Source organism: Oryza sativa, chromosome 3, assembly GCF_034140825.1.
Source record: "Oryza sativa Japonica Group chromosome 3, ASM3414082v1".
Taxonomy (NCBI): Eukaryota; Viridiplantae; Streptophyta; class Magnoliopsida; order Poales; family Poaceae; genus Oryza; species Oryza sativa.
In genome coordinates this window covers 18155775-18179790 of record NC_089037.1, presented here as the reverse complement: position 1 = coordinate 18179790, position 24016 = coordinate 18155775, and the positions used below count along the sequence as shown (strand labels likewise).

The 24016-nt window shown below is 43.4% G+C and overlaps 3 protein-coding genes and 1 pseudogene across 8 annotated transcripts; 2 read left to right on the top strand and 2 right to left on the bottom strand.

Annotated features, from left to right (window-relative positions):
• Positions 1–288: 288 nt before the first annotated feature.
• On the top strand, positions 289–4567 carry LOC4333149 (proline-rich receptor-like protein kinase PERK2). The gene is made up of 5 exons (XM_015775152.3): positions 289–297; positions 423–786; positions 1364–3417; positions 3506–3574; positions 3949–4567. The coding sequence occupies exons 1-3, from the start codon at positions 289–291 to the stop codon at positions 1783–1785; spliced, it is 795 nt and encodes a 264-aa protein (XP_015630638.2). The 3' UTR covers positions 1786–3417; positions 3506–3574; positions 3949–4567.
• A 2359-nt stretch (positions 4568–6926) lies between these two features.
• LOC4333148 (small ribosomal subunit protein eS19-like) lies at positions 6927–8733 on the bottom strand. The gene is made up of 4 exons (XM_015775154.2): positions 8615–8733; positions 7716–7806; positions 7387–7570; positions 6927–7308 (listed from the first exon to the last, which is right to left on the bottom strand). Exons 1-4 carry the CDS (start codon positions 8702–8704, stop codon positions 7233–7235), a joined length of 441 nt encoding a protein of 146 aa, XP_015630640.1. The 5' UTR covers positions 8705–8733; the 3' UTR covers positions 6927–7232.
• A 1773-nt stretch (positions 8734–10506) lies between these two features.
• On the bottom strand, positions 10507–11377 carry LOC136355645 (transcription factor MYB73-like; annotated as a pseudogene).
• Positions 11378–13692: 2315 nt separating this feature from the next.
• Positions 13693–21072, top strand: LOC4333147 (U-box domain-containing protein 57-like). 6 transcript variants are annotated; one of them, XM_026024083.2, is made up of 12 exons: positions 13693–13811; positions 13941–14063; positions 14831–14953; positions 16573–16632; positions 17126–17217; positions 17301–18459; positions 18551–18619; positions 18687–18791; positions 19021–19123; positions 19215–19453; positions 19519–20262; positions 20428–20974. In XM_026024083.2, exons 6-12 carry the CDS (start codon positions 18304–18306, stop codon positions 20647–20649), a joined length of 1638 nt encoding a protein of 545 aa, XP_025879868.1. In that variant the 5' UTR covers positions 13693–13811; positions 13941–14063; positions 14831–14953; positions 16573–16632; positions 17126–17217; positions 17301–18303; the 3' UTR covers positions 20650–20974. The 6 variants fall into 6 exon arrangements, with proteins under 6 accessions (XP_025879868.1, XP_066164250.1, NP_001404627.1 ...); NM_001417698.1 differs by lacking the exon at positions 18551–18619 and having other exon boundaries at positions 13714–13811; positions 17301–17409; positions 20428–21072; XM_066308153.1 differs by lacking the exons at positions 16573–16632; positions 18551–18619 and having other exon boundaries at positions 17301–17409.
• The last annotated feature ends 2944 nt before the right edge of the window (positions 21073–24016 follow it).

Genomic DNA, 24016 nt, shown 5'->3' with positions numbered 1-24016 from the left:
CCCATATGTCTATGACACGTGGGTCTACATGTATCTATGACATGTGGATCCAGTGGCAAATAGTTAATTGCCACATCTAAAAGTGGCAAACAGTAGAATGCCCTGAGAGAGATGGGGAAGAGAGTGGAGAAAGGGAGGGAGAGGAGGAAAAAGACTGGACTGTTGACATGTGGGGCCCACGTGGGTTCCTCACTGATTTAGCTGGGTTGAGCACAATCGACTTGCCACTTCAGCTGAAATATGATGCAATACTGCCATAGAGCTTAGGTACTCTGGGGTTATAAGTTAATGGGTATGGTATTGTGATGTAAGGAAGAATATGATTTAAACTCCTGTACCTAAAAGTTAACTTATTGAGAAACCTTTAGAACTCATATGAGACGGAAAATGTACTCCTCTACATTTTGGCACGTTTGGCATAGCTCCAGCTCGGCGCGGGCCAGCCCAGCTTGCCCGCAAGGCCGCCCCGCAAAAAATCCCGCAAGGCCGCCCCGCGAGAAGGCCGCATAGCTAGATGGGCTGGATTGACCCGCGTCCGCGTGGCCGCCAGTAGCCCACTAACTCCGCGTCCGTATGTTCCCAACCCTAGTTCGGCGTTTCCACATGCGAGATCGAGCCTGGAGCGGCTCGCCATCTCTGCCGCCGGTCCGCCGCCTCGCTCGCTCGCTCGCCGTCCGCCGCCTCGCTCGCTCGCTCGCCGTCCGCCGCCGCCGCCTTGCTCAGTTGCTCGTCGTCCTCCGCCGCCGCGGCGCCAGCACGCCTCGTCCTTCCCCTCTCTCGGCTCAGGTGAGTTCTTGCCTCTTCATTTTTTTTCTTGTTTAAGCACTGGAGTCGATTGGGAAAGAACGCCGTGGGTGGCAGATGAGGCATAATCAAACTAGCAATGCCTCATCGATTAGTAGCATGTCTCGTCCAATCCACTTCCATGTTTTTGGTTTGATTTCTCATGGATATTATCTCGTCGATTAGTAGTACTTACTTTGCTTTGATGTTCTTTGACTTCCTGTACTTCTGGGACTGAAGTGAGGACAAGAAGAAGAGGCCAAACATGAGATTTCATAACCAACGAAAAAACACACACAAAATGGCCATCTTTATTTGGTTACAATGAACTATTTATCTCTCTTTCTCATGGGTTTTAGGACGGTTAATACAGAAAAAATATGTGTGCTATTTAGTTATGTTGTGAGTTTAAACTCAGCTTGATTTTCTGTTTTAGATTATGTCCAGTGGAGTCCCTACTTGGTTTTATCTGGGTTGTGAGCTACAGTTTTAGCACCATGAGACATGAGTTATGTCATAGTACTTAGTTTCAGCCTTTCAGGTGTGTTTTAAAATTCTGTCCATCTTGTTCTACATGCAGTACTTTGGTTTTCTCCCATGTCGACATCATTAGCTGAAGCTTCGCAAGGAGGATATATCAAAGAGGTCATTGCAGAGGGCTCTTCGGGAGGCTTATCATCATCAACACAATTGTTGTCTGCAAAACGAAAGTTAGCAGCATCGAATCCTTCGACAGCGAAGCGAAGACGATCACCTATTGTATTGCCAATAGTCAGGTCTCCAGGAGTGCGCCAAATTATTTCTCAAAATGCTCTCATCATGGAGAGATCACAAGTTCCTGGTCATATGTCCCCAAGTGCAGAGTCTCCAAGAGCTAGATCTCTGTCTCCAGTGGCAAGGTTCGTATCAAGTCCGTCTACTATCCTTGAGCTGGATGTTGAAAATCAGCCAAGGGAATCAAGTCAACCAACACCTCATGTTGTGACTCATCGTTCTGGTTAGCACCTAATACATTTGTTCTAAAGGACTGGAAATTTGATCCTGATGTAGCACGTGCAGAACTTTTAAGGATGATTGTTTTGCAAGAACTTCCTTCCAGCTTTGTTGAACACCTTGGTTTTAGAAGATTTTGTGCAAGCTTGAACCCGTACTTTAGGGTGGTTTCTAGAACTACTATAAAGGGTGATTGCTTGGCTGCCTATCAAGAACAAAAGTTAGCTTTGCTTGAGGTACTGAGGAAAACAAATTCTCGGGTTTCACTGACGGCTGACATGTGGTCATCTAATCAAAACCTAGGTTACATGTGCATAACTTGTCACTTCATTGACAATGAATGGAATATGCAAAAGAGGATCATAAGATTCACTCAAGTGCGTACCCCACATGATAGTATAGCTCTCTTCAATGAAATTATAAAGTGCATTCAAGATTGGCAGATAGAAAGTAAGTTGTTCAGTATTACAGTAGACAATGCATCTACTAATGATTCTATGGTTGTGGAATTGAAAGGAAATCTCTTGGGTAAACTTGCTATGCCTTGCAAAGGAGAGCTATTTCATTTCTGGTGCGCAGCTCACATCTTTAATCCTATTGTTCAAGATGGATTGAGTACTATCAGTGCTGCCATATCCAGGATAAGGGAAAGTGTGAAGTATGTAAGAGCATCAGAAGCACGGGAGCAAAAATTTGAAGAAATCATTGCACAAGTCGGAATTGTTGAAGAGAAGCGTCCTTCACTTGATGTCTCCACTCGTTGGAATTCCACCTATTTGATGCTTTCCTCATCCTTATTATTCAGGAGGGCTTTTGATTCATTGGATCGGTTTGATCCTAACTTTAAAGATGCTCCACAATTTTTCGATTGGGAGAATGCAGAAGTTCTTTGCAAACATCTCAAGGTCTTCTATGATGCAACTGTTGTGGTTTCCGGGACATCATATCCCACTGTTACTCGCTACTTTCATGAATTTTGGAAAGTGAAGGTGATGATTCTAAATGAGTCCAACAATGAGGATGATCTTGTTGCTAGCTTGGTTTCTAAAATGGATACAAAATTTCAGAAATATTGGGATCTACAGTTCCTGCAGATTTGGGTTCCTGTTATTTTTGATCCCAGATTTAAGTTGAAATTCCTTGAGTTTAGGCTGAAAGCAGGTTTTGGAGATAAGGCAACTGGTCCAAATGGATATCTCCCTAGAATTAAGAGGACAGTCCGTACTTGGTTTGCTGAATATTCTTCACAAATTTGTGGTCCAAGCACAACCAATTCTCAAGAAGCATCAACTAGTGGGGTGAATGTTGGTGGCAGCCAATTTGCTGACTAGAGGCAATATCTTCATGATCAAAGCAAGAGTAAAGTAAAGACTGAGTTAACTAGATATCTCGAAGATATTCCTCAAGAAAATGATTTCCCTGATGATGATTTTGACATACTCTAGTGGTGGAGGGTGAACTCTTGCAAATATCCAATATCATCACGCATGGCACTTGATTTGCTTGCTGTCCCTGCATCCTCAGTTGCATCAGAGTCTGCATTTTCTACTGGATAAAGAATCATTAGCGACTATAGGAGTAGGTTGGCTAGTGGAACTGTGGAGGCATTGGTTTGCCTTCAAGATTGGATGCGAGCCGATGGTATGAAGCCTACTTTAGTTGTGCATTGCTACTTATATTATGGGCCATGAACTTATTTATGTTGAACTTTTGTATTCTGATGTTTTAGGTTTTGGTGATCCATATTCAATTCAAACTGATACGGCTGAGGGCGATGATGTTAATATGCAACTATTGGGTATTCAAATTACTTGATTTTATATTTCTGTATGTCTAATTGAATATGGGTACTATGATGATCTAATAATAATTTACAATTTATTCTACATTTGCTTCTTAAATGAGTTGCTAGATCTGGAAAAAGAGTTGTGTACACATGCTGCATTACCCCCTCACCATGGTCATAAAACTGTAACTGAAAATTGTTTCTGTTCCTTAAATAGTACTACATAATTTTATCTTCATTTCTAGGTAGTTTGGACCTCTCTTTTTGTGGGGGTCAGATTCACTTCTATTCTGTTAGATAGCTTTTAAATTCAATCCAAGATGTTCTGGCACTGGCAATGTAGATTATGTTCCAACTTTTAACCCCTTTTTGTTGTCACTGGGCAGGACATTAAATCATTTGACATCTCAGGCAAATTACCATGTGAGTTCTATGCAATCTGGGTTCTGAGAAATTTTGCTAGTTCTGGAGCAGTGGTAAGTGGAGCTTGCTTTGTTTCCCAGCTCATATCAGTGTTTCCCACACATGTCAGATTACATCCAAAATTTGTACGATGTATTGGAAATTTAGTTGAGCCTGGGATTTCTGGACTTCTTTTCTGCCGTTGAGCCTGAAATTCATATTTGATTTTGCCTGGTGAATTCTGCATGAGTGACAGGAATAGATGCAAGGATTAGGCGGCTTTGTTGCTGTCAGGATATGCATGTCTTTTGAGTCCCTTTTTTTTTCCCCTTTATGCTGTTGTTAAGCTATGAATATTTTGGAAGGGGATTTTTTTAGAACAATTTGATTAAGGATCGGTGGATTTTTATGCCAAATTGTAGACTCTGCTTTTCGCTGCAGTCACTGTCTTTCAGAAGATTTCAGGGCCCAAGATGGTTACTAATATTTACTGATTTTCTGTTTCATCTGAAGATTCACCTCTGCAAGCCTGCATTTTTGCTTATACTGAAGAACTCTGAATCTTCATGCTTGCATACCATATATCGCAATTTTTTTTCCTTTCATCTTGGTTTAATTAGCAGATGTAATTGTTGCCACAGTTGAAGAGAAGGCAGTAATTTTTCTTGCATTGACAGTGACAACTAATGCTGGATACTAAGGCAGTAATTTCTCGTACGAATTGAAGCCCATACGAGAGTGATTACACATGATTTTACACGCATAAACACCACACACACATTTGCGGGACCCGCCTGCAAGCCGCCGGGCAAATGCGGGCGTGCGGACGCGGGCGCAGCCTGCCCGCTCCAGCCGTGCGGGCAATGCGGACGCGGCGCGGGCTGTCCGCAACCGCGCCGTCTGCACCCCTACCGTCTGCCTCCGTGTCCGCTTCCGCGCCGAGGAAATCGAGCTGCCATTGCGGCGTGGCGCGGCAGCGGCATGCGTGGGGAGCGAGCTTCTTGAGCTTCCCCGCAGCTGCGGCGGCGGCGGCGGCAAGGAATCGAGAGACGGAGAAGGCGATGGCGATGCTGACGCCGCCTCGGGCGGCGAGGGGAGGAGGAGGAAGGAGGAGAGCGGCTTCCATTGCTCGCCGCCGGTAGACTGCGCGGAATGCAGCAGGGGTAGTGGATAAGGCGATAATAATGGATATGGCATGAAAACTGTGGAAAAACCGTCTCCACCATTACCAAAAATTAATTAATATTTTCTCTTATAAACGGAATCGAAAACAGTAAAAACCGAAAATAAAAAATGGTATTATATAGAAATATAAAAAACCAAAACAGAAACCCGGCATCGATATCGAAAACTGGTAATAAATATAAAAACATTAACCTATAAAAGTTTACATAAATATATAATATAACTAAACAAATTCAAAGTTGCACTATTTAAATTACGAATTATCTTTCATTGAATCTTGTATTCAAGTTAGGATTTGGTTGAGGAGTTGATAGGCCTCTAAACTATTAATCAAACAAAAAAAAAGAACCAAAAGTTGACATATTTAGAAATACCATAAGAATATGGTACAATTTGAAAACGTCGGTGTGCAACAATATTATTTTCATTTACATTTCCATAATTTTTAACATTTTTATCAGTAAACATTTCCATATTGCTCGATCAATAAAAATAAAAAATGAACTATTTCCATGAGCCTTTTTACTATAGGGATATCGGTGGCTTGTTTGTCAACTTTAGAAAAGAGGATCGGGAGTTTAGATAAGAAATTGATGATGAGATCACCATGAGAATTTAAATTTTAGTCCCAATCTTTTATTTGGTAAAGATGGTAGGAATCGATAAGAAGTTTAGTTGGGAGATTAGATCTTAAATAAAAACAGATGTTTGAGATTTGTTTAGGCAAAGTAAAAAAATGAATTTCCTCTAAATTACCACTCCCTACCAAGTAGTTCCTCTACCAAGTTTCAATTCCTCATCCTCATCCTACTCAAACTTTCTTGTCTCCCAAACAAACATAATATTTTTATTTAAAAAGTAGACTAAACATAATAGCCTCACTCTTCTATGCTCCCAAGCATCAGCTAATAATATCTCTACTCGTACAGTTTTGCTTGTTTTGAATTTTTTTTCGAACCTTCTTGGTACGACGACACTATTTCGGTCACTCCGTTGTTCATGGATCGTTCTGCGTTGCCTAGTCTCTCCTAAAAACTACACCCAAACAAACGGTCCCTAAAAACTACACCCAAACAAACGGACCCTAGAAGATTAACGTGGAGGAGGTGGATCCTCGGCCGTAGAGAAGCACTTACGGGTGGGCGTTAGGGCGCATCTTGACCGTCCAAGTAGAATCTAACGTCTGGGATTGCTGGCCAGTTGTTCGGGTTTTCCTGTCTCTGATTGATTCCTGAAATACATTGGAGATCAAGCACGAGATAATCCGCTACGAACAGCATCAAGCGGCGGCCGTTGAGCTGAGAAAATATACTGAAAAGTTTTTTCATGGTTGTTTCGTGCATAATGCCTAACTGAGGGCTTGTTTAGTTCACAAAATGAAAATTTTAGAGCAGTCATATCAGATGTTTGACCGGATGTCAGAAGGAGTTTTTAACATGAATGAAAAAACTAACAACTAGATTGAAAAACTGTAGCACTTATAACTAATCATAGACTAATTAGATTCAAAAGATTCATCTCGCAATTTCCCTCTTAACTGTACAATTATTTTTTTTAATCTATATTTAATACTTTATGCATATGTCTATATATTTGATGAGATGTTTTTAGGAAAAACTTGTGGGGAACCAATAAATGACACGGCAAGTAATCACTTGTACTCCTCGATGATACGAATTACCAGTACTCCTCGATGCTTAACTGATAAATGACACGGCAAGTAATCACTTGTACTGAACATAAGAAAATAGACAACTCGGTGCCGCTAGAGTAATACTGGCATCAGCAGAGACATTCCATGGGCTTAATTTAATTTTCTTTTGTCCGGAACTAGTGACAGTGCATTAGGAGTTCATTCAGGAAAAGACAAAACACATACTGCAGTATCATACCTAGATGCATCCAACTTCCAATTCTCTGAGCCAGCAAAGATAGGGCATGTTCTAATTCAAAACTGCAAACAAACTATAGCCGACTCAACCAAAGATAGGGCATGTTCTAATTCAAAACTGCAAACAAACTGTAGCCGACTCAACCACCAAACATATGAGAGGCAGTAAGGGTTGAAGATCCATGGATCTGTTCAGGCGATGGTAACATCAACTCTTCCGGCCACTTGGTCCAGATCACGCCTTCCCTGGGAGGTGATGAGTCTTCCGCTGACATAGATTAGCACACGATCATCATTATAACAGAAGATACGCCAAGAAGTAAAGCATGAAGCACTTGTAAATTACCCCTTGGGGTCGACATCGATGATGCCCATCTTCTGCAGCTGCTGAAGGATGTTGCGTGAGATAGCGCCGCTGCTCTTGCAGAAGTGCGGGGGACGTGAGCCATTCCTCTGGCGGCCACCATAGATCTTCTGGAAGCCACCTACACCAATACCCTGCCTCAGGTAGATCTTCCTTGCAATCGAGGCTACAGAAAACAAGCAACAAAGTCACAATCATATTAACAGTGTTATGCTCAGATCCCTCGTTGTGATTCCTTAAAAGAAAGTGAGACGGCCAGGCATTCATGTTGACAAAGGAACATGAATGCTGTAAAAGAAAAGGGTACTCACCAGCCCTCGTGTAGTACCAGTCCGGATCATAAGGAGGGAGCTCCTTGAACCTCGCAGTCTTCACGATGTCAACCCACTCAGGGAGCTCCATCTATAAGAGAATTTTAATTGTCAAAACTTAGAACAAAGAACATACACAAAGGCCAATTGATGTAAATGGTTTCCTATCGTAGTTGTAATTTGACGGTAACATAATTACAAAGCTTTATTTCTTTTATAGCATCAAGAGTGCCAACTAAAGTCCACAGCACAGTGCAACAAAGAATATATTTAACATGAAACTAAACAGAATAGATAATCACGGAATTTGTGACCAGCGTGAATATTCCACAACAAGCGGTACGCAAGGACTTCATGCAGCAGTAGTCAAATATCATCACATTACATTTCTTATGACTTAACGTGAAACATTTTTATGCATGCTTAACCAACAATAAACCACATCTTGACAATAAAGAGTATTTAGCTCAACACAAAAGAACAAGTAAAACACAGGACGACCTGGTAAAAAGATATTCGAAGGTTGCCTAACAACAGGAGCTCCTGGCTGGCTACAAACAACTGTCCAAATTAGAGTCGAGATCTCAATCACATAACCTAATCACGAAAAATCAACATACTGCAACGCCGCATCAACATCAACGTAAACGAAATGAAGGACACAACTACACTAAGCAACGGCGCATCCAACATCAACGTAACGAACAGATCGGATGCTTGTCCCTAAGCTAAGCCGCAGCAGCAAAAGGAAACCGTGATTGCATCCGCACAAGGCTCAACAACACCGAATCTCCATAGGGGCGGGGGCGACCACATCCCATCCATGATCTACCAAGAACTCGGATCTGCGTGGAAAGCGCAAGGTAAGGGCCTGGATGGTTGGTTGGTCGGTTGCTTACCTTGCCGGAGCGCTTGAGGTGGGCGGAGTAGGCCTTGACGAACTCATGAGGGTTCACGTCCTTCACCGTCCTCGCCGTCGAATCCGCCATCCTGCCGCCGCCGCCGCCGCCGCCGCCGTGGGGGGGAGGAGAGGAGAGAGGAGGGAGTGAGGGTGCGGCTGCTTGGGGGGCTAGGGTTTTGGGGAGGAGCGGATGGGAGCGGATTTATACAGCGGCGGGTTTGGTTGCGGGGCGTCGGATGGTAGATGGACGGCTGATATGGCCTGAGCGCGTGGGTCTAGGGTCCGCGGATGGTTTGGTTTGGGCTGGAGGTGGTGTACGTGGGCTGAGTTGGGCTCCTCATGACTCGTTTGGGGATTACCAATAGGAATAAGTTCACTGGAAGTCCCTCAACTTAACAGCGAGATTTTGTTTAGGTCTCTAAACTACAAAAACCAGAAATGTGTACCCTAAACTTATAGAAACAATGCATTCATGGTCCTAGTCAGCAAAAAAATTTAAAAAAAACGTGGGGCCCACATGTCAGCCGCCCTCTGCTCTTTTCCTCTGCTTCTCTTCTCTTTAATCTCTTCTCTCTTATCTTCTTCGGTGAGGGGAGGCCGGCGGCAGGCAGCAGGTGGCGGGTGGCGAGCGGAGCGACGGTGGGCAAGCCCGGCGACAGGCGCCGGGAGCGGAGCGACGGCGGCATGCGAGAGCGGCAGCGGTCGGCGGGTGCTGGGCGGAGCGGTTTGGGAGGGAGAGGGAGGCGGCTGGCGAGCCCGTTCGAGCTCACCCGGCCTGCGCGCGAGCTCGCCCCGCCGTAGATTGGTGTGCTGGTGGAGGTGTGCCGCCGGTGGACGGCATGCGTGGACGACGACGAGGAAAGGGGGAGAGCAACGGCCGACGACAGCGAAGACAGGCGAGCGCGACACTGGGCTGCTCACCCTCGCCGACCAGGCCCCTCGCTCCGCCGCACTCGCTCGCCGCCGTCTGCCCACTGCTGCTCCGCGCTACCGCGCTCGTGGAGGAGGTCGAGCAGCACGATGACGCCGCCGGCGGTGAAGAACTGGAGCATGACGAGCGCCGCCACTCTCGCCCACCGCCCATGTCCAGCTTCGCTCGCCCGTCACTCCGCTGCCGCTCTCGCTCGCCACTCCGCCTGCCACTCTCGCTCGCCGCTCTCCGCGCCGCCCGCCACCCTACCCGCCGCTCCCGTCGTCCCGGCCGCCTCTCTCCCCCTCTCCCGCTTCTTCCATGCACGCTGCCGCGCCTGCATCTGTCTGCCTGCTCCGCGCCGCCCGCCTGCGCGCTCGCTTGCCGCCCGCCACCGGCCTCCCCTCACCAAAGAAGAGAATAGAGAAGAGAGAAAAGAGAATATAAGGAGAGGAAAAGAGGATAGGGCGGCTGACATGTGGGCCTCACTTATTTTTTTTTATTTTTTTTCTGACTAGGATGCCACATCAGCGAAACCACCTATATATACTGCCATAGGACCTTAAGTGTACGGTTTCTGTAAGTTTAGGGGTACACATTTCTGGTTTTATAGTTAAGGGACCTAAAAAAAATCTCGTTGTTAGTTGAGGGATCTTTGGGGAACTTATTCCCCAAACTTATTCCCCAATACGTCCACTTTAGGGCCCCTCAATTTATCGCCGAGTCTAAAATTCGTCTGTGAACCCGTAATACCAACATGACACGTCTCTCAACTCCTAAAACCAGTGCAAATAAGATCCCAAGGTGGTTTGGACAGCGTTTTTAGCTGATGTGGCACTTAAAGTCACATAAAATCGTGGGACCCACATGCTAGTGAGTGTTCGGTTAAAAATAAAAATTTATAGTGTGAATCACATCATCACCCCCTCTCGTCCCCTTATTCTCTCCATTACTCCTCTCTTTCCCTTTCAACATCGTCGTCATCTAAGGTGGCTCTTGTTGTACACAAGATGGTTGGGGCGGGGCAGCAGTGGCAACATCTTAGACAGTGGTGTAGTTGGAGGCGGCTGCAACAGTAGTGCGGCCACCAACGGGGTGGATTGGTCAGTTTGTGGCTGATCTAGGCTAGGAAGAGGGAGGGTGAGCGAGAGCGAGGTCGTTAGAGGAGCAGGAGGCGCTGCAGTGGTGGAGGAGGAGGAATAATGACCCCGCGGGCCCTTGTGATCGAGTGGTAGACGTGATGAGGAGGGAGATGGTGGTGTGGCGGCAAGGACAACATGTGGGAGTAGAAGCTGTGGTGGCTGGAGTCGCTGGGGTCAGAGCTAGAGGGGCTGCCAGGGGCATTGGTGGCGGACAACGACGGGTGGTCGTCGCTGCTTGTTTGCTTGAGCGGGCGGCCCAGAAGCAAGTCGTCGTCATTGACGGAATTGTTGTCTAGCGGTGCGAGGAGTGCATCGGACGAGGTGTGGTACTAGCACTTGAGGGTGGAGTTCCGGTGGTTCTTGATGGCATTGTTGGTGCAGACGACGAGGAGCTTGACGATGGTGGCCCACTTGTTTGCTGAAGCAGGCGTGGGTGTGGAGGATGGTGTCATCCTCCTCGGGCGTGAAGGGGTGGTGCTCTACCCATGGTGACAGCTGGTTGCACCACCGGATGTGCCACGACTTGCCGGACCTCCCCGGGATGGACTTGCTGATGAGCGACCAGTCACATGCCCCCGTGCTTCGCCACTTGCCGCTGCAACGCCTCGTCCTTCTTTGGGCTCCATGACGATGATGAAAGGGAGAGAAAAAGGGAGTGAAGAGGGGAAAGAGGTGGTGATGATGTGGGTCCCACCGAACTCACTGACATGTTGGTCCCATCCAACTTTAAGTGCCACGTCAGCAAAAAAACGTCATCCAAACAGCCTTGGGATCTTATTTGCACTGATTGGGAGTTGAGGGGACACGTCATATCTGGTATTGCGGTTCAGGGATGAATTTCAGACTTGACGACATAGTGACAGATATAACATGTCTGCAATAAGTTCACATAAGGTCCCTTATCTTGACTTCAAGACTTCAAATTGTATCCTTCAACTGCAATACTAGATATAACATGTTTCTCAATTTGTAATATCGGAGTACCCGAGATCCCAGAGTAGCATTGTGTCTAATTTTGGTTGATATGATGAGTTGACTGCAGTCAACTCGGCAAGTTAGTGTGGGACCTACGTGGACCCTACATGTCTATCTCATGAAAAATATAAAAGCAGAAACCTTCTCTACTCCCTCTGCCTCATCACATCTCTACTCCTTGCTCCGTAACCACCAGCCCACCACATCTCTGACGAATCCTCCATCGTTCCTGTCCGCCGCCCATTGTCCTTCCAATATGGAGTTATTTAACTATTTGCCACTTTTAGATTTGGCAATTAACTATTTGGCAAATAGTTAATTGCCAAATCTAAAAGTGGCAAATAGTTAAATGCCCCGAGAGAGATGGGGAAGAGAGGGGAGAAGGGAAGAGAGAGGAGGAAAAAGACTGCCCACTGGGTTCCTCGCTGATTTAGCTGGGTTGAGCACAATCGACTTGCCACATCAGCTGAAATATGATGCAATACTACCATAGAGCTTAGGTACTCCGGTATTATGAGTTAATGGGTTATATCTAGTATTGTGATGTAAAGAAGAACATGATTTAAACTCCTATACCTAAAAGTTAACTTATTGAGAAACATGCACTCCTCTACATTTTGGCATGTTTGGCATAGCTCTAGCTCCACCCAAAAAGAAAGTAGAGCTTATTTGGAGTGCTTTCACGAAATGAATTAAAGATGTGGAGTTGAATTTATGTTGTTAGAGCATCAACAATAGTTATCCTATTTCCTTTCCAAAACTGATTTTGAGGGTTTTTAGTGAAAAAAAATCGGATCCAACAGATCGCAAAATCCTTGCACTAGTTTTGGTGTTCCCATCCCCATGTACTTCGCTATGTGGATTTGAGGGCGAGAGAGCGACTCCCAATCTCTCGTTCGCACGTTTGTCCTCTCCTTGTTTGTTGGGAGCGCGGGTGATCGCGATCTCTTTCTGCGTGCGTGGAAGAAAGAAAAAAGAAAATTTCTGTTGGTAGTTTAACCGAAGGGCCCACTTTTAATTTTTGAGATTGAATTTAGACTGTGTCTCTTAGAGGGAGAAGTTTTTACACTCCCTATTTTCAGTTTAGGAAACCCAAAAATCAAATTTTAGGGATAGATTAGTGCTAATCTGTTGGCATTACCACCGGTCCTCCTATAATCCCAAAAATGTTTTTTGGTTTTCTAAACTGAAAATAGAAAGTGAAAAAACTCTTCAATTATCCTAAAATTGTTTTTGGGTTTTCCTAAACTGAAAATAGAAAGTAAAAAAACTCTTCACTCCAACAGATAGCCTAAATTCAATCCTCAAAATTAAAATTAAAAATGCGCCCTTATGTTAAACTAGCAACATAAATTTCCGTTTTTCCCTCCCGCTCGCACAGAAACAGACCGTTAAACTAGCAACAGAAATTTCCATTTTTCCCTCCCACTCGCGCAGAAACAGATCGCTATCTCCCAAGCGCGATAGCCCACGCGCTCCCTGTCCCGACGTTGCCTTCGTGCGGCAAGGGGAGGAGAGAGGCGTGAGTACGAGATTGGGAGTGCCTGAGAAAACGCATCGAGTGAGGAATCGGGAGAAGGGAGCTTCAAAACTCGAGCAGCAGATTAAAGGATTAGTTAGAGCTGTTTTTTTAATTAAAATCCTTTAAAATCAGTTTTGGTAATTAGGGCCTGTTTGGTACAGCTCCAACTCCTAAATTTAGCTTCAGGAGTTGGGTCTGGAGTGGAGTTGTGGAGCTGCCTAAACCCAGCTCCACAACTCTAGTTCATTTTGTGAGAGAGCTCCACCCAGCTCCACTCCCAGTTTTGGTGGAGCTGAAACTGTTTGGCTGAGCTCCAGCTCCAAGAGAGATGGAGCTGGAGCTGTGCCAATCAGGCTCTAGATGTCACTAAACCCAACTCCTACCATTAATTCAGTAAACCCAACTCCTACCATTAATTCAGGAGTTGGAACCTAAAATTTTTTCCAATCTGCATAGTCCTCTCCTCATCCCTTCTCCTCTTATTTCCTTTCTTTTATTTATGAGAAGATAGATTTCCAGAGGGGGACGCTTCAACTTGGAAACCTTGAATTTTATTTACCGACTTGCCGAGCAGCAGCAGCAGCGAAACCCTCCTCTTTGCAAAGCCCCCATTGCCGCCATGCCGCCGCCGTACAGTCATATCAAGGTGCCGCAGCGCTGTTGCGATCTTCCCCGCGACCCCTTCTTCTCGCGCAGATTGGATTCTCCGCACCAGCGCAAAATCCATTGGGGATTCGGATTCTTGACCACTTGTTGGGTTTGTTGGTCTGATTAGGTGGTAAGGGAAGAGGATTTCCGCTCGCGTATTGGGGAAGATGGCCACTACTTCGATCTCATCGACTTCAGCGCAATCGAGGGATTCAACGTCCCGCCTACCATGACCATCCTCCGATTCAAGGTAGTGAATCCCATAAGATGGGTGTGCTGCTTCTTCTAATGAGTTGCTTACTACTGTAGTAGTTGTACTCTTAGTCCTTTCACATATTGTTGTGGAATGTATAGAGGAATCTGACAAACATTAGAAGATGACTATTCGGAAAATTATGTCAAGAATAAATGGTCTGGGATGGATTTGGCACCATCCTGGCATCCTATATCCTATATAGGAAAATAAGGACTAATTTGTTTTGATTGTTCAGTTTTTTTTTTGGAACAGAGTCAGGGAAAAAAATGTTTTTTGAACAGATTCAGAAGAAAAAAAAATGATAATGAGCATTAAGGAAATGGATCGCTTGACTTGACATTTTATATCTTATGGGAACCAATGCACAACTTAGAAAGTTCGTAGTCATTGTCATGACGAGTATTTATCCTGGAAACCATGTAACCAACCATTGCATTTGGTTTCCTTGTGAACTTATCCTATATACGCCACTCATGGCTGTGTGCATTGCAAGCTGTAGACGCGGGGTTCTTTATTCCATTATCTAAAAAAAATCTATACACTCCAAAAAAGACAATTGGTACAATACAGCCAGCTCCCAACTATTGTCTCTTTTAAATATGCTATTTTAGGTTTGCTCTAATAAGGACAGCGTGGTTATTTGCGAGATGTATAACTTTACACATGTAAGCTGACAACCCTGTATGATTGTTTATTGTGCAGCTTGTCGTTCTTATGTTTCATATTTCATATAGAGTTCTGATAGGTTCAACTTTTTACAGGAGAAGCTCACGGAGAAATTTGGAACCCCTCTGCAATGTCAACGCCTGTGGTGGTGGGCTAGACGTCAGAACAACACATACCGTGTTGACAGGCCGTTGACAACCGAAGAGGAGAATCTACCTGTCAGTAAAACATTGTGATCACCTTATTTTCTGTTGGTTCTTAATACTGTTTTGTCCCATGCAGTAAAAAATGCTCTTTCATTTGAACCTAAACAGTTATGTGCTGAGTAAGAAATTAGAGAATGAAGGGTTCCCTTCAAGCCTGTGCATGTCTGATCGGTCAGACTGAAGTATTATAAACTACAAATAGATCCATTACCTCATTTTTCTAGAGGTTTCACATGATTTTTTCCCTTCCATTATTGGCTTCATTCTGCACCATAATTTTGAATTATGAATCCTGCTTACTTAGATTGCAGATGCATTTTGTTTAGTGCTGGTAAGTGTCAAAGGCTAGTTTGCAGTCATTCTGCACTTGCCATGTCATCTTCCTCAAAAGTGTGCTGAAGAGAAGATGAAGTTTCGAAAGCAAAATGTGACTATCAATTTGTTGCTTTTTTAAGCATACCTGCTTGGGTATATCGACTTTCAGCAGCTTGTTATATATCTTTAATCTAAAGTCTTCTGTGTGGAGTAAGAAATCAAAATGAAGGGTTTCCTTCAAGCCTGTGCATAGCTGACAGGTCAGTCTGAACCAACACCAACTAATAGATCTAGCCCCTCATTTTCTGTAGATGGTAACTTCTCATGAATGTTGTCCTGCCATAATTAACTTACTTGGCACCATAATTTTGAATTTTGAATTCTGCTCACAATATGATGGGTACCTAGTGTCGAGTACCCTAATCTCACCCTCTCTTTCACAGTACCAACAATAGTCAATACGTTAACTCTCTGAATCATCTACAAGACTTAATATGGCATTCAGCCCAACTATGATTAGGCATGCCGGCAAATTAACTGGATTCCACCTCTACATAGTATGGTTCTTAGGCCATGCACTCGACATGGACTCAAACATGAAAAAAGAAATATAATTCAAACTTCAATTAAACACCTCTAGAAAAAATAAAATAGCTCGGCTCTTTGGCTAATCGCATTTGCTAATACATTACTGCTACTATAGACCATCGACTCAATTAAAACTAAAGGAAAAATGTGACTCTAAAATTGGTTCAGTAACTCACTTCCATGAATGGCGCATTAATAAAGCAGCAACTACAGTTGGTTTGTTCGCTTCTTATTTCACAAAGACATGCAAGAAACCATCAGGGATTATTATAGGAGCCTTGTACACATCTCCATCCATTGCAGATGTTGTCTGTTTAGTGCTGCCAAGTGCCAAATGTTAGCTCCCAGACCCCAGTCATTCTGCACTTTCCTTGTGATTCCCTTAAAAGGCGCGCTAAGGAGTGGATGTAGTTTTCAAAAGCAAAAAAAAATTCTTTTAATTGATTGCTTTTTTAAGGCATACCTGCATTGGTATATTCACTTTCAGCAGCATGGTATATTACTATATTTGTAGGCGTACCATCTTGATCAGATAGCATCCTATTAAATTTTGAATGAAATATGGTATGTGCCGTTATTACCCTTATATTTCTTTCCATTTATTTTATAGCTATGCATGCCCTTTCTGTGTAGGAAGTATGCTGTATTTTGATCTACTGAGTTCATACAGAGAGATATATACTCTTTGGTTTAGTGAAAATTAAAGTTATGAATGCACACTCTTGTAGGTAGAAAGTCTAATTTCAGCATTGTGTTTCGAAGGAGATCATCTACAGCTTTTTCTGGAGGTTAAGCTTGAACTTTAGATAATATATTTTAGAGTAAATTTCATTCAATCCTAGGTATTGTTGTCTAAGTTGCACAAAACCATATGGGTTTTAGCACGTGGCACTTAACCCCAAGTATTATGGCTATAAAGTTTCACAAAACCACATTATTTATCATCCACACTTTTGAGTTCTACAATCACATCTCAAATTTATGAGCTCTTTATCCATCATATAAATATTACACGCATCTAAGTAATTTTTTAATTCTTTTTGATATAAGAGTATGTAAAATTGGTTACCACTATGGTTTTTGTGAAACTTTAGGACCATAATACCTAGGGTTATGTGTCATGTGCCAAAATTTCTGTGGTTTTGTGCAACTTGGACCATAATAGGTGGTTTTATGAAATTTACTCTATATTTTATTGTTTATTTGGGGGGAAAGGACCCTTCTGGTTTCATCCATTGATTTGTCATTCTGTCAAAGTCTCAGAATATTGTCACATTTTAGGTGCTCAACACTAATTCCCTACCAACATGGAGCAACATGGATGATGCACTGGTGTTTCTAAAGCATTATGACCCAGGGAAAGCACAGCTAAGGTCAACTTCTTTGCTGCATTTTTTTGTCTTATTTATCAGTTGATAAGGCTGACTAAAATTTGTTTCTTTGAATGAGAAATTAGGTATGTTGGATTGCTGTCCGTGAAAGTTGCATCGAGGCCTTCAGAAATTCTTCCAAAACTAAGAAGTCTAGCTGGTTTCTGTTTAAGCGAAATGATAGAATTGTACGAGGTCAGACTTTCTTTTTTTTTTTTTGCCGGGCCAGCCAAGAAAGGCCAACCAAATTTACTTAAGATTGAAGAATATATACAAATATACAAAGTTATTACTTCAACAAGAAGCTGTCGAAGTAATGGAAATTGTCACCGGAGCAACTTCCCAAAAGCCAAAGATTACACTAAGAGACTACTCTCCTATATTTCTGAAAACCCCAGCTTCCTTCCAAATCGCCACTTCCTCTTTGATTGAACCAAACAGGAAACCGGCTGAGCGCCGCTGGTTCTGAAACACACGCGCATTTCTTTCCTTCCAAACCATCCAACAAACAAGCAGCACAAGGCTGTCAATGGCGTCCCTGTAGTTGTTCCGAAAATTTTGCCGCATCGCTAACCACCATTCGCCCAAGTCCAAGCCTGACTCAGATGGCAGCAGGAAGCCAACCCCAATCCAGCCCTTGATCATTCTCCACACCCTGGTCGTGTAGGTGCAAGACACAAATAGGTGTTCACAATCTTCATCACCCACCAAGCAAAGTTGGCAAACCTGCTGGTGCGGCCAGCCACGCTTACTTAGATTATCCGCCGTGAGGCATCGCCCTTTTTCGGCCAACCACATAAAGAATTTCACCTTTGACAGCGCTCTTGTTTGCCAAATCAGAGTACCACATCGCGCCACCGTGTTTGCCATGAAGAACATGCTGTAGGCCGAGCAGGGAGTGTATTTTCCATTTGGTGCCCACTTCCAGATTGTCTCATCTTCCTCCCCATCTTGAAGTTGCACCCCCTGGACCGCGTCCCAAATCTGAAAGTATTCCCCAATTGCGTGATTGGAGGGTACCCCCTTGATGTCTCGTACCCACCTGTGGTTCAGAAGCCCTCGTGCCACCGTCAAGCCCGAGCGCTCGACATGGCTGAAGATCAAGGGGAATCTCGACTTTATGCTCCCCACCGGCAACCAGTCCGCCAGCCAAAATTTGGTGTTCTTCCCATCACCCAACACTTGTCTCGTTCATGCGAGGTAGAGGTCTTGCAAGTCTTTCGACTGATCTATTGGAACCGTGAGGTCAGACTTTCTACTGATGCAAACCGGGTTCTCCAATTCTCGAATGAACAGTTTTATCTCATCTGTACTGGTTTTGCACTTCAACAAGCAGGAAATAAAATTTGAACCTTCAGTGTGGTGTGAAGCCATTGACATTCATAATACCTTTTCAGCTGGCGAGGTTTGTTTCTCTTTTGTACACTCCCGTTCTTCCGTAAAATTGTAATTTCATCTCTTTCTTTCTGCAGATTATAACTGGGGACATTATTTGCTTCCAAAAAATCTTGAAGCCACCGGACATACCAAAATATCCTTCTGTTGCATCTTTTCTCCAGCATGTTTGTGATCGGAAGGTAGTTCTACGTTGCTCTCTTCTTCCCTGCTGTAGGTTTTTTTTAACAGGAACTTTACTGTATTTTCAGTAAATATTTTTTCATATTGTTCTTCCTTGTATGCTTTCATGGCTTTTGATCATCCATAAAAGTATCTTGATGGTGTGGCTATAAGTTCAAAGTTGAGTTCAGCTGATTTTTTGTATTGATCTTTTACATTTAACCAATTATATATTCCTTATTTAATTAGACGTATGAAGAAGTGAGGAAGGTACACATTTTAGAAGAGGAGATTGTTACATTAAAACACCAGGCTGATACATATCTTGTTCAGAAAGAAAAGGCCGTAACAGGTATATCAGCAAGACTGTCAGTTTTTGTCTTGTTATGAGTTAAAAGATAGATTAACGGCAACAATATTTAAACCCCGTCTTTGTAATGAAGCGTATGATCAGTTGAAACATGAACGAGACAATGCTGTGCAACAAGTGAATGAATTACGCGACCAGAGCACACATATCATTCTCGATTTCTCCCGCAAGGACATGGAGCAAGCAACAGAACATTTCAAAAATGCTAGGGAGGTTGGTGATACTGAATATGGGCACACATATAAAGGCATGATACACAATATGAAGGTGTTAATCAAGCTGTCCAGTTCCCAAAAGTTATTTCAACAAGAGGTAACCTGGTCCACTTGTGATACTCTGTGTTGGTTGATTCCATTAGTAATATGAGATTATTGCAGGTCTCTATTCTTCGCCAATGGAGACATCCAAATATTATCACATTCATAGGAGTATGCTCGGAGGTCTCCGCTCTAGTATATGAATGGCTACCTAATGGAAATCTTGAAGACCGCATTATTTGCACAAATAATTCTGCACCTCTCTCTTGGTACAACCGCACACAGATCATTGGGGAGATTTGTTGTGCTCTGCTTTTCCTTCATTCGAACAAGTCTACTGCTTTGGTCCATGGTGATCTCAGGCCTTGCAACATCCTCATTGATGCCAACTACAGAAGCAAGATCTGCAACTTTGGTATGTCCAACCTGTTTCTGCAGCTTGGGACCTTCCCACCAAACCTGACGGCAAGGCTGCCGTACATGGACCCTGAGTTCAACACCACCGGAGAGCTCACAACACTCTCTGATGTCTACTCACTGGGTGTTATCATCCTACGGCTCTTGACCGGAATGCCCCCCTTAACTCTATCAGAGAAAGTTGCAGAAGCATTGGGGAGTGATAGCTTGCACTTGCTGATAGATAAATCTGCAGGGGACTGGCCTTACATTGAAGCCAAACAATTAGCACTCATTGGCCTTAGCTGCACTGGAATGACGAGGAAGAAACGGCCTGATCTCTTAAACGAGGTGTGGATAGTTATTGAGCCCCTCACGAGGAAGCCTCCTGCAGCCACCTGGCCATACTTGCAATCAGCATCAGGAGATAGCAGTGTACCTGCTGCTTTTATTTGTCCAATTAGCATGGTAAATAAATCTGTAATCATTATTTTTGCAGCTTCAATTCTGGATAAATGCTCCTAATTCTCCTTTAACTGCTGAATATCCTTTTTCTATTTTTTCTTGAAATCTTCAGAAACCAAAACTTTTACAGTGCATATGTGATATGTTTCTCTCCTGCTAATATTTCAGGAGATCATGAAAGATCCGCAAGTGGCATCTGATGGATTCACCTATGAAGCGGAGGCCATAAGGTGCTGGTTTGATAGAGGGATTAGTAGGTCTCCGATGACGAATTTGGCCCTTCCCAATCTCAATCTCGTCCCTAATCGTGTCCTCCGTTCTTTCATCCATGGGTATCTTCAGCAGCAGCAGCCGAACCCTGCTTACCAACAGCAGTTGTCAGAAACCTAGTTTCTGGAGTGTATTTTTTCTTTTGTAAGTAACAGCAAGAGGGCTGTCGTTATTTCAGATAAGTAGGCAGTAACAGTGAAGTACAAAATGGCAAGAACAACAAATACAGGGGGAACTTTACTAGACAAATGCTCAAATAGGGTCGGGCTGTCGTAATTTCAGTTAATGGAGAGGAGGAAAAGGAAGATGGGTGTAATTTTGGACATTTCATCTGATGGTGTGGCAAATGAGCAAATTGGACCATCAACTTTCTGGCATTTTAGCAAAGCAACCAACTTCGTGGCATTTGAGAGAATGCCACATGAGCATTTTTTTTCCCTCGTTCCATGCAGTATTGTCTGGCTCTCGGTGTTTGTTTATGTGCTCCATGTCCTTTCCTCGTCACAACTAATATGCTGACAATTTCACCAAAGGTCTTCCCTAAACCTTGTTAAACGACTAAAGGTCTTCCCTAAACCTTGTTAAACGATTTTGATTTTCGCTCTAGTCTCAACATCCGCAGACCTCCCGGTTGAAATAGCAGAGGCCCAACGTGCGTTCTGTTGCTTATCCAGTATAAGTTGTTAGTAGAAATTGGGAAAGTACTACACTGGTTGCTTCATATCCCTGTGAATGAAAAAAAATGCTACTATAAATTTTAAGTGTTACAAATGTCACTAAAAATCGTGTTTTGTGATATGCTAAATAAGTCAGTGTTGTAAAATACCGTCACACAATATTTGGAGTACACTGATATACTCCTTCCATCCCATAAAAAATCAACCTATTACTAAATGTGACATATCCTAGTACTACGAATCTGAACATATCTCTGTTCAGATTCGTTTACTATAATGTGTCACATGTAAACCTAAATTCGTTTTTTTAGGATGGAGGGATTATGTAGCTGGGATTGGGAATTCGAGAAGGATAATGTTTTATTTAAAAGTCCAAAGTAATGGTAATGATGTGCCTAAAAATATTCGGCACGCGTTATGGTGCAAATAGTCATGAAAATTCTAGGATAAAAAACTTAATGACCCTGCATATGTTGAAAATATGGTCATAATTCGACATATTTTAATCCAAAATATTAAGATAATAAACATGACATACACAATAAGAAGCGATCTAGTGAAGATGCTAAACATAAACATGCTAAACATAAACATGAGCATGCTTTTGATAACATAAGCATAAACATAATCGATATTCACATAGGATTGTAATCCTATGGATAATATTGTGAACACATAAATAAAAAGAAGAAAATCAAGTAAAGTTAAAATCTTATACCCAGAAGATGTTGAGGCATTCGTATTGCCCCCGTTCATGTTGTCTCCTTCGTTCCCGTTCTCTCCAGTAGAAGCCATGGTGAAGCAGAAGTAGAGGAAGCAGCGTTGTCGTAGAAGAACAGGAGCAGTCGCGCCGAGACGCTCTCTAAAAACTTGATCGTTCGCAAGTTGAAACTAGTCATGCACTACCCTGTTTCCACAACAAAAGTGAAAACAACCAAGGTTAGCCTGCAAAGGACAGTGATTATACAGAGGTAAAAATAAAGTATTAGTATTGGTAATCTCTATTATAAATCTTCCCCGGTAATGGCGCCAGAAATGCTTGTTGGTATTTCTTAACGATATTACTAGAAATATAATTCCCAGCAATGACGCATAAATACTCTTGGTATATTATGGTTACAGAGTTCATCCGCAAGCGCACGGATATACCATTGTAGCATTTCACCCGAGAGTATTCCAAGGGTATCGTATTTATTTAATCCCGTGGGAAGATCATAGTAGAGAGAACCGTACTAATAATTTATTTGTTAGTTGTAATAATCATAGTCTAAGTCAATAAATCAAAGGGTAGAGTGACACACAAGTAGTAAGCTACTCATTCTCATACTAATACATCTAAGCTAAGTGGAAAGATAACAGAAAGAGAATTTATTCCTAAACTTGAGAGAATATGAGAGAGCTTTGCTTGAAGTGTGTGTGAAATGGAATTAGAGGAGCTTCTTTTATAGCTTTGAGTATGACGGTTATGATGGTTGGAAAGGTCGGTAATACCCTCCAACCGTCATTAGGGATCAATCCTCAATGATGGTATTAGTATTGGCAAATTGAATAGTGAATTTTCTGACATTTTAACAAAGCAACCAACCTCGTGTCATTTGAGAGAATGCCACACATGAACATTTTTTTCCCTCGTTCCATGCAGTATTGTCTGGCTCTAGGTGGTTGTTCATGTGCTTCATGTCCCTTCCTCGTCACAACTAATATGCTGACAATCTTAGCAAAGGTCTTCCCTAAACATCATTCAATGATTTTCGCCCCGTTGGCATAGCAGGAGGCCCAACGCGTGTTCTGTTGCTTATCCAGTATAAATTGTTAGAAACTGGGAAAGTACTGCACTGGTTGCTTCATATCCCTGTGAATGAAAAAAAATGCTATAAATTTTAAGTGTTGCAAATATCACTAAACACCACGTTTTCTGATATGTTAAATAAGTCAGTGTTGTAAAATAGCGTCACACAATATTTGGAGTACAGTGATATGCAGATATATGCTACAAATATTTTTTAAGCCGGACCAGCAAAAACCGGCCGAGATGTATATTAAGAAGAAGAGAAGTTTTTACAAAATACCATCTACCAAGAACGGTAGAGGCAACAACCAACCAACCGCCGTAGGGAGAGCCTAAAATGGACTAGTCTATCTAACCACAATCAATGGCGCACAACAAACCCGTGGCCTTCCATGCTTCCCACTCATCAGCGATGGTCGCACACAGATGCATCGCTGAAGTGGCCTTTCCATCAAACACCCACGCATTACGTTCCTTCCAAATTAACCACACCACCAGGATAACTCCCGCATCGAATGTCTTCCAATCCGTCTTGTGAACCGATTTACGTGCCACGCACCACCAACTCAGCATGTCGCTAGAAGGAGAATCACAGGAAATGCCAAGGCAACTTCTGACCTGCGCCCATACCGACTTCGTGTAATCACAGGAGTGGAAGATGTGGGCGCAGGGTTCCGCATCATTCCCGCAGAGGTGACAGAACGAGGCGAGATGCCAGCCCCGCCGCTGGAGGTTGTCCGTCGTCAAGCAAGCCCATCGCATGGCGAGGAACATGAAGAATTTGCAGCGGGTCAGTGCGCGGGACTTCAAGATCAATCTGCCGACCGCCGACCACGTCTTCCCGGCGCAGAGGAGGGAGTAGGCCGTTTTCACCGAGAAAACACCATCCGTAGCAGGCTTCCAACAGAATACGTCTGACTGAGCAGGGTTCAGGGTGACAGCGGTGATCAGGTCCTAGACTTGGAGATATTCCATCATAGCTTGGAGCGATAACCCCCCCTGATGTCGCCGTTCCAGGCAT

Coding starts and splice junctions, on each gene's coding strand:
- LOC4333149 (XM_015775152.3), top strand. Junction 787..1,363: donor CTTCCCCTCTCTCGGCTCAG/GTGAGTTCTTGC, acceptor TTCTACATGCAG/TACTTTGGTTTTCTCCCATG.
- LOC4333148 (XM_015775154.2), bottom strand. CDS start 8,704: ATGGCGGATTCGACGGCGAGGACGGTGAAGGACGTGAACCCTCATGAG. Junction 7,571..7,715: donor CTGGTACTACACGAGGGCTG/GTGAGTACCCTT, acceptor TGTTTTCTGTAG/CCTCGATTGCAAGGAAGATC. Junction 7,309..7,386: donor ATCGATGTCGACCCCAAGGG/GTAATTTACAAG, acceptor AATCTATGTCAG/CGGAAGACTCATCACCTCCC.
- LOC4333147 (NM_001417698.1), top strand. CDS start 13,785: ATGCCGCCGCCGTACAGTCATATCAAG. Junction 17,218..17,300: donor CCAGGGAAAGCACAGCTAAG/GTCAACTTCTTT, acceptor ATGAGAAATTAG/GTATGTTGGATTGCTGTCCG. Junction 20,263..20,427: donor TTATTTGTCCAATTAGCATG/GTAAATAAATCT, acceptor CTAATATTTCAG/GAGATCATGAAAGATCCGCA.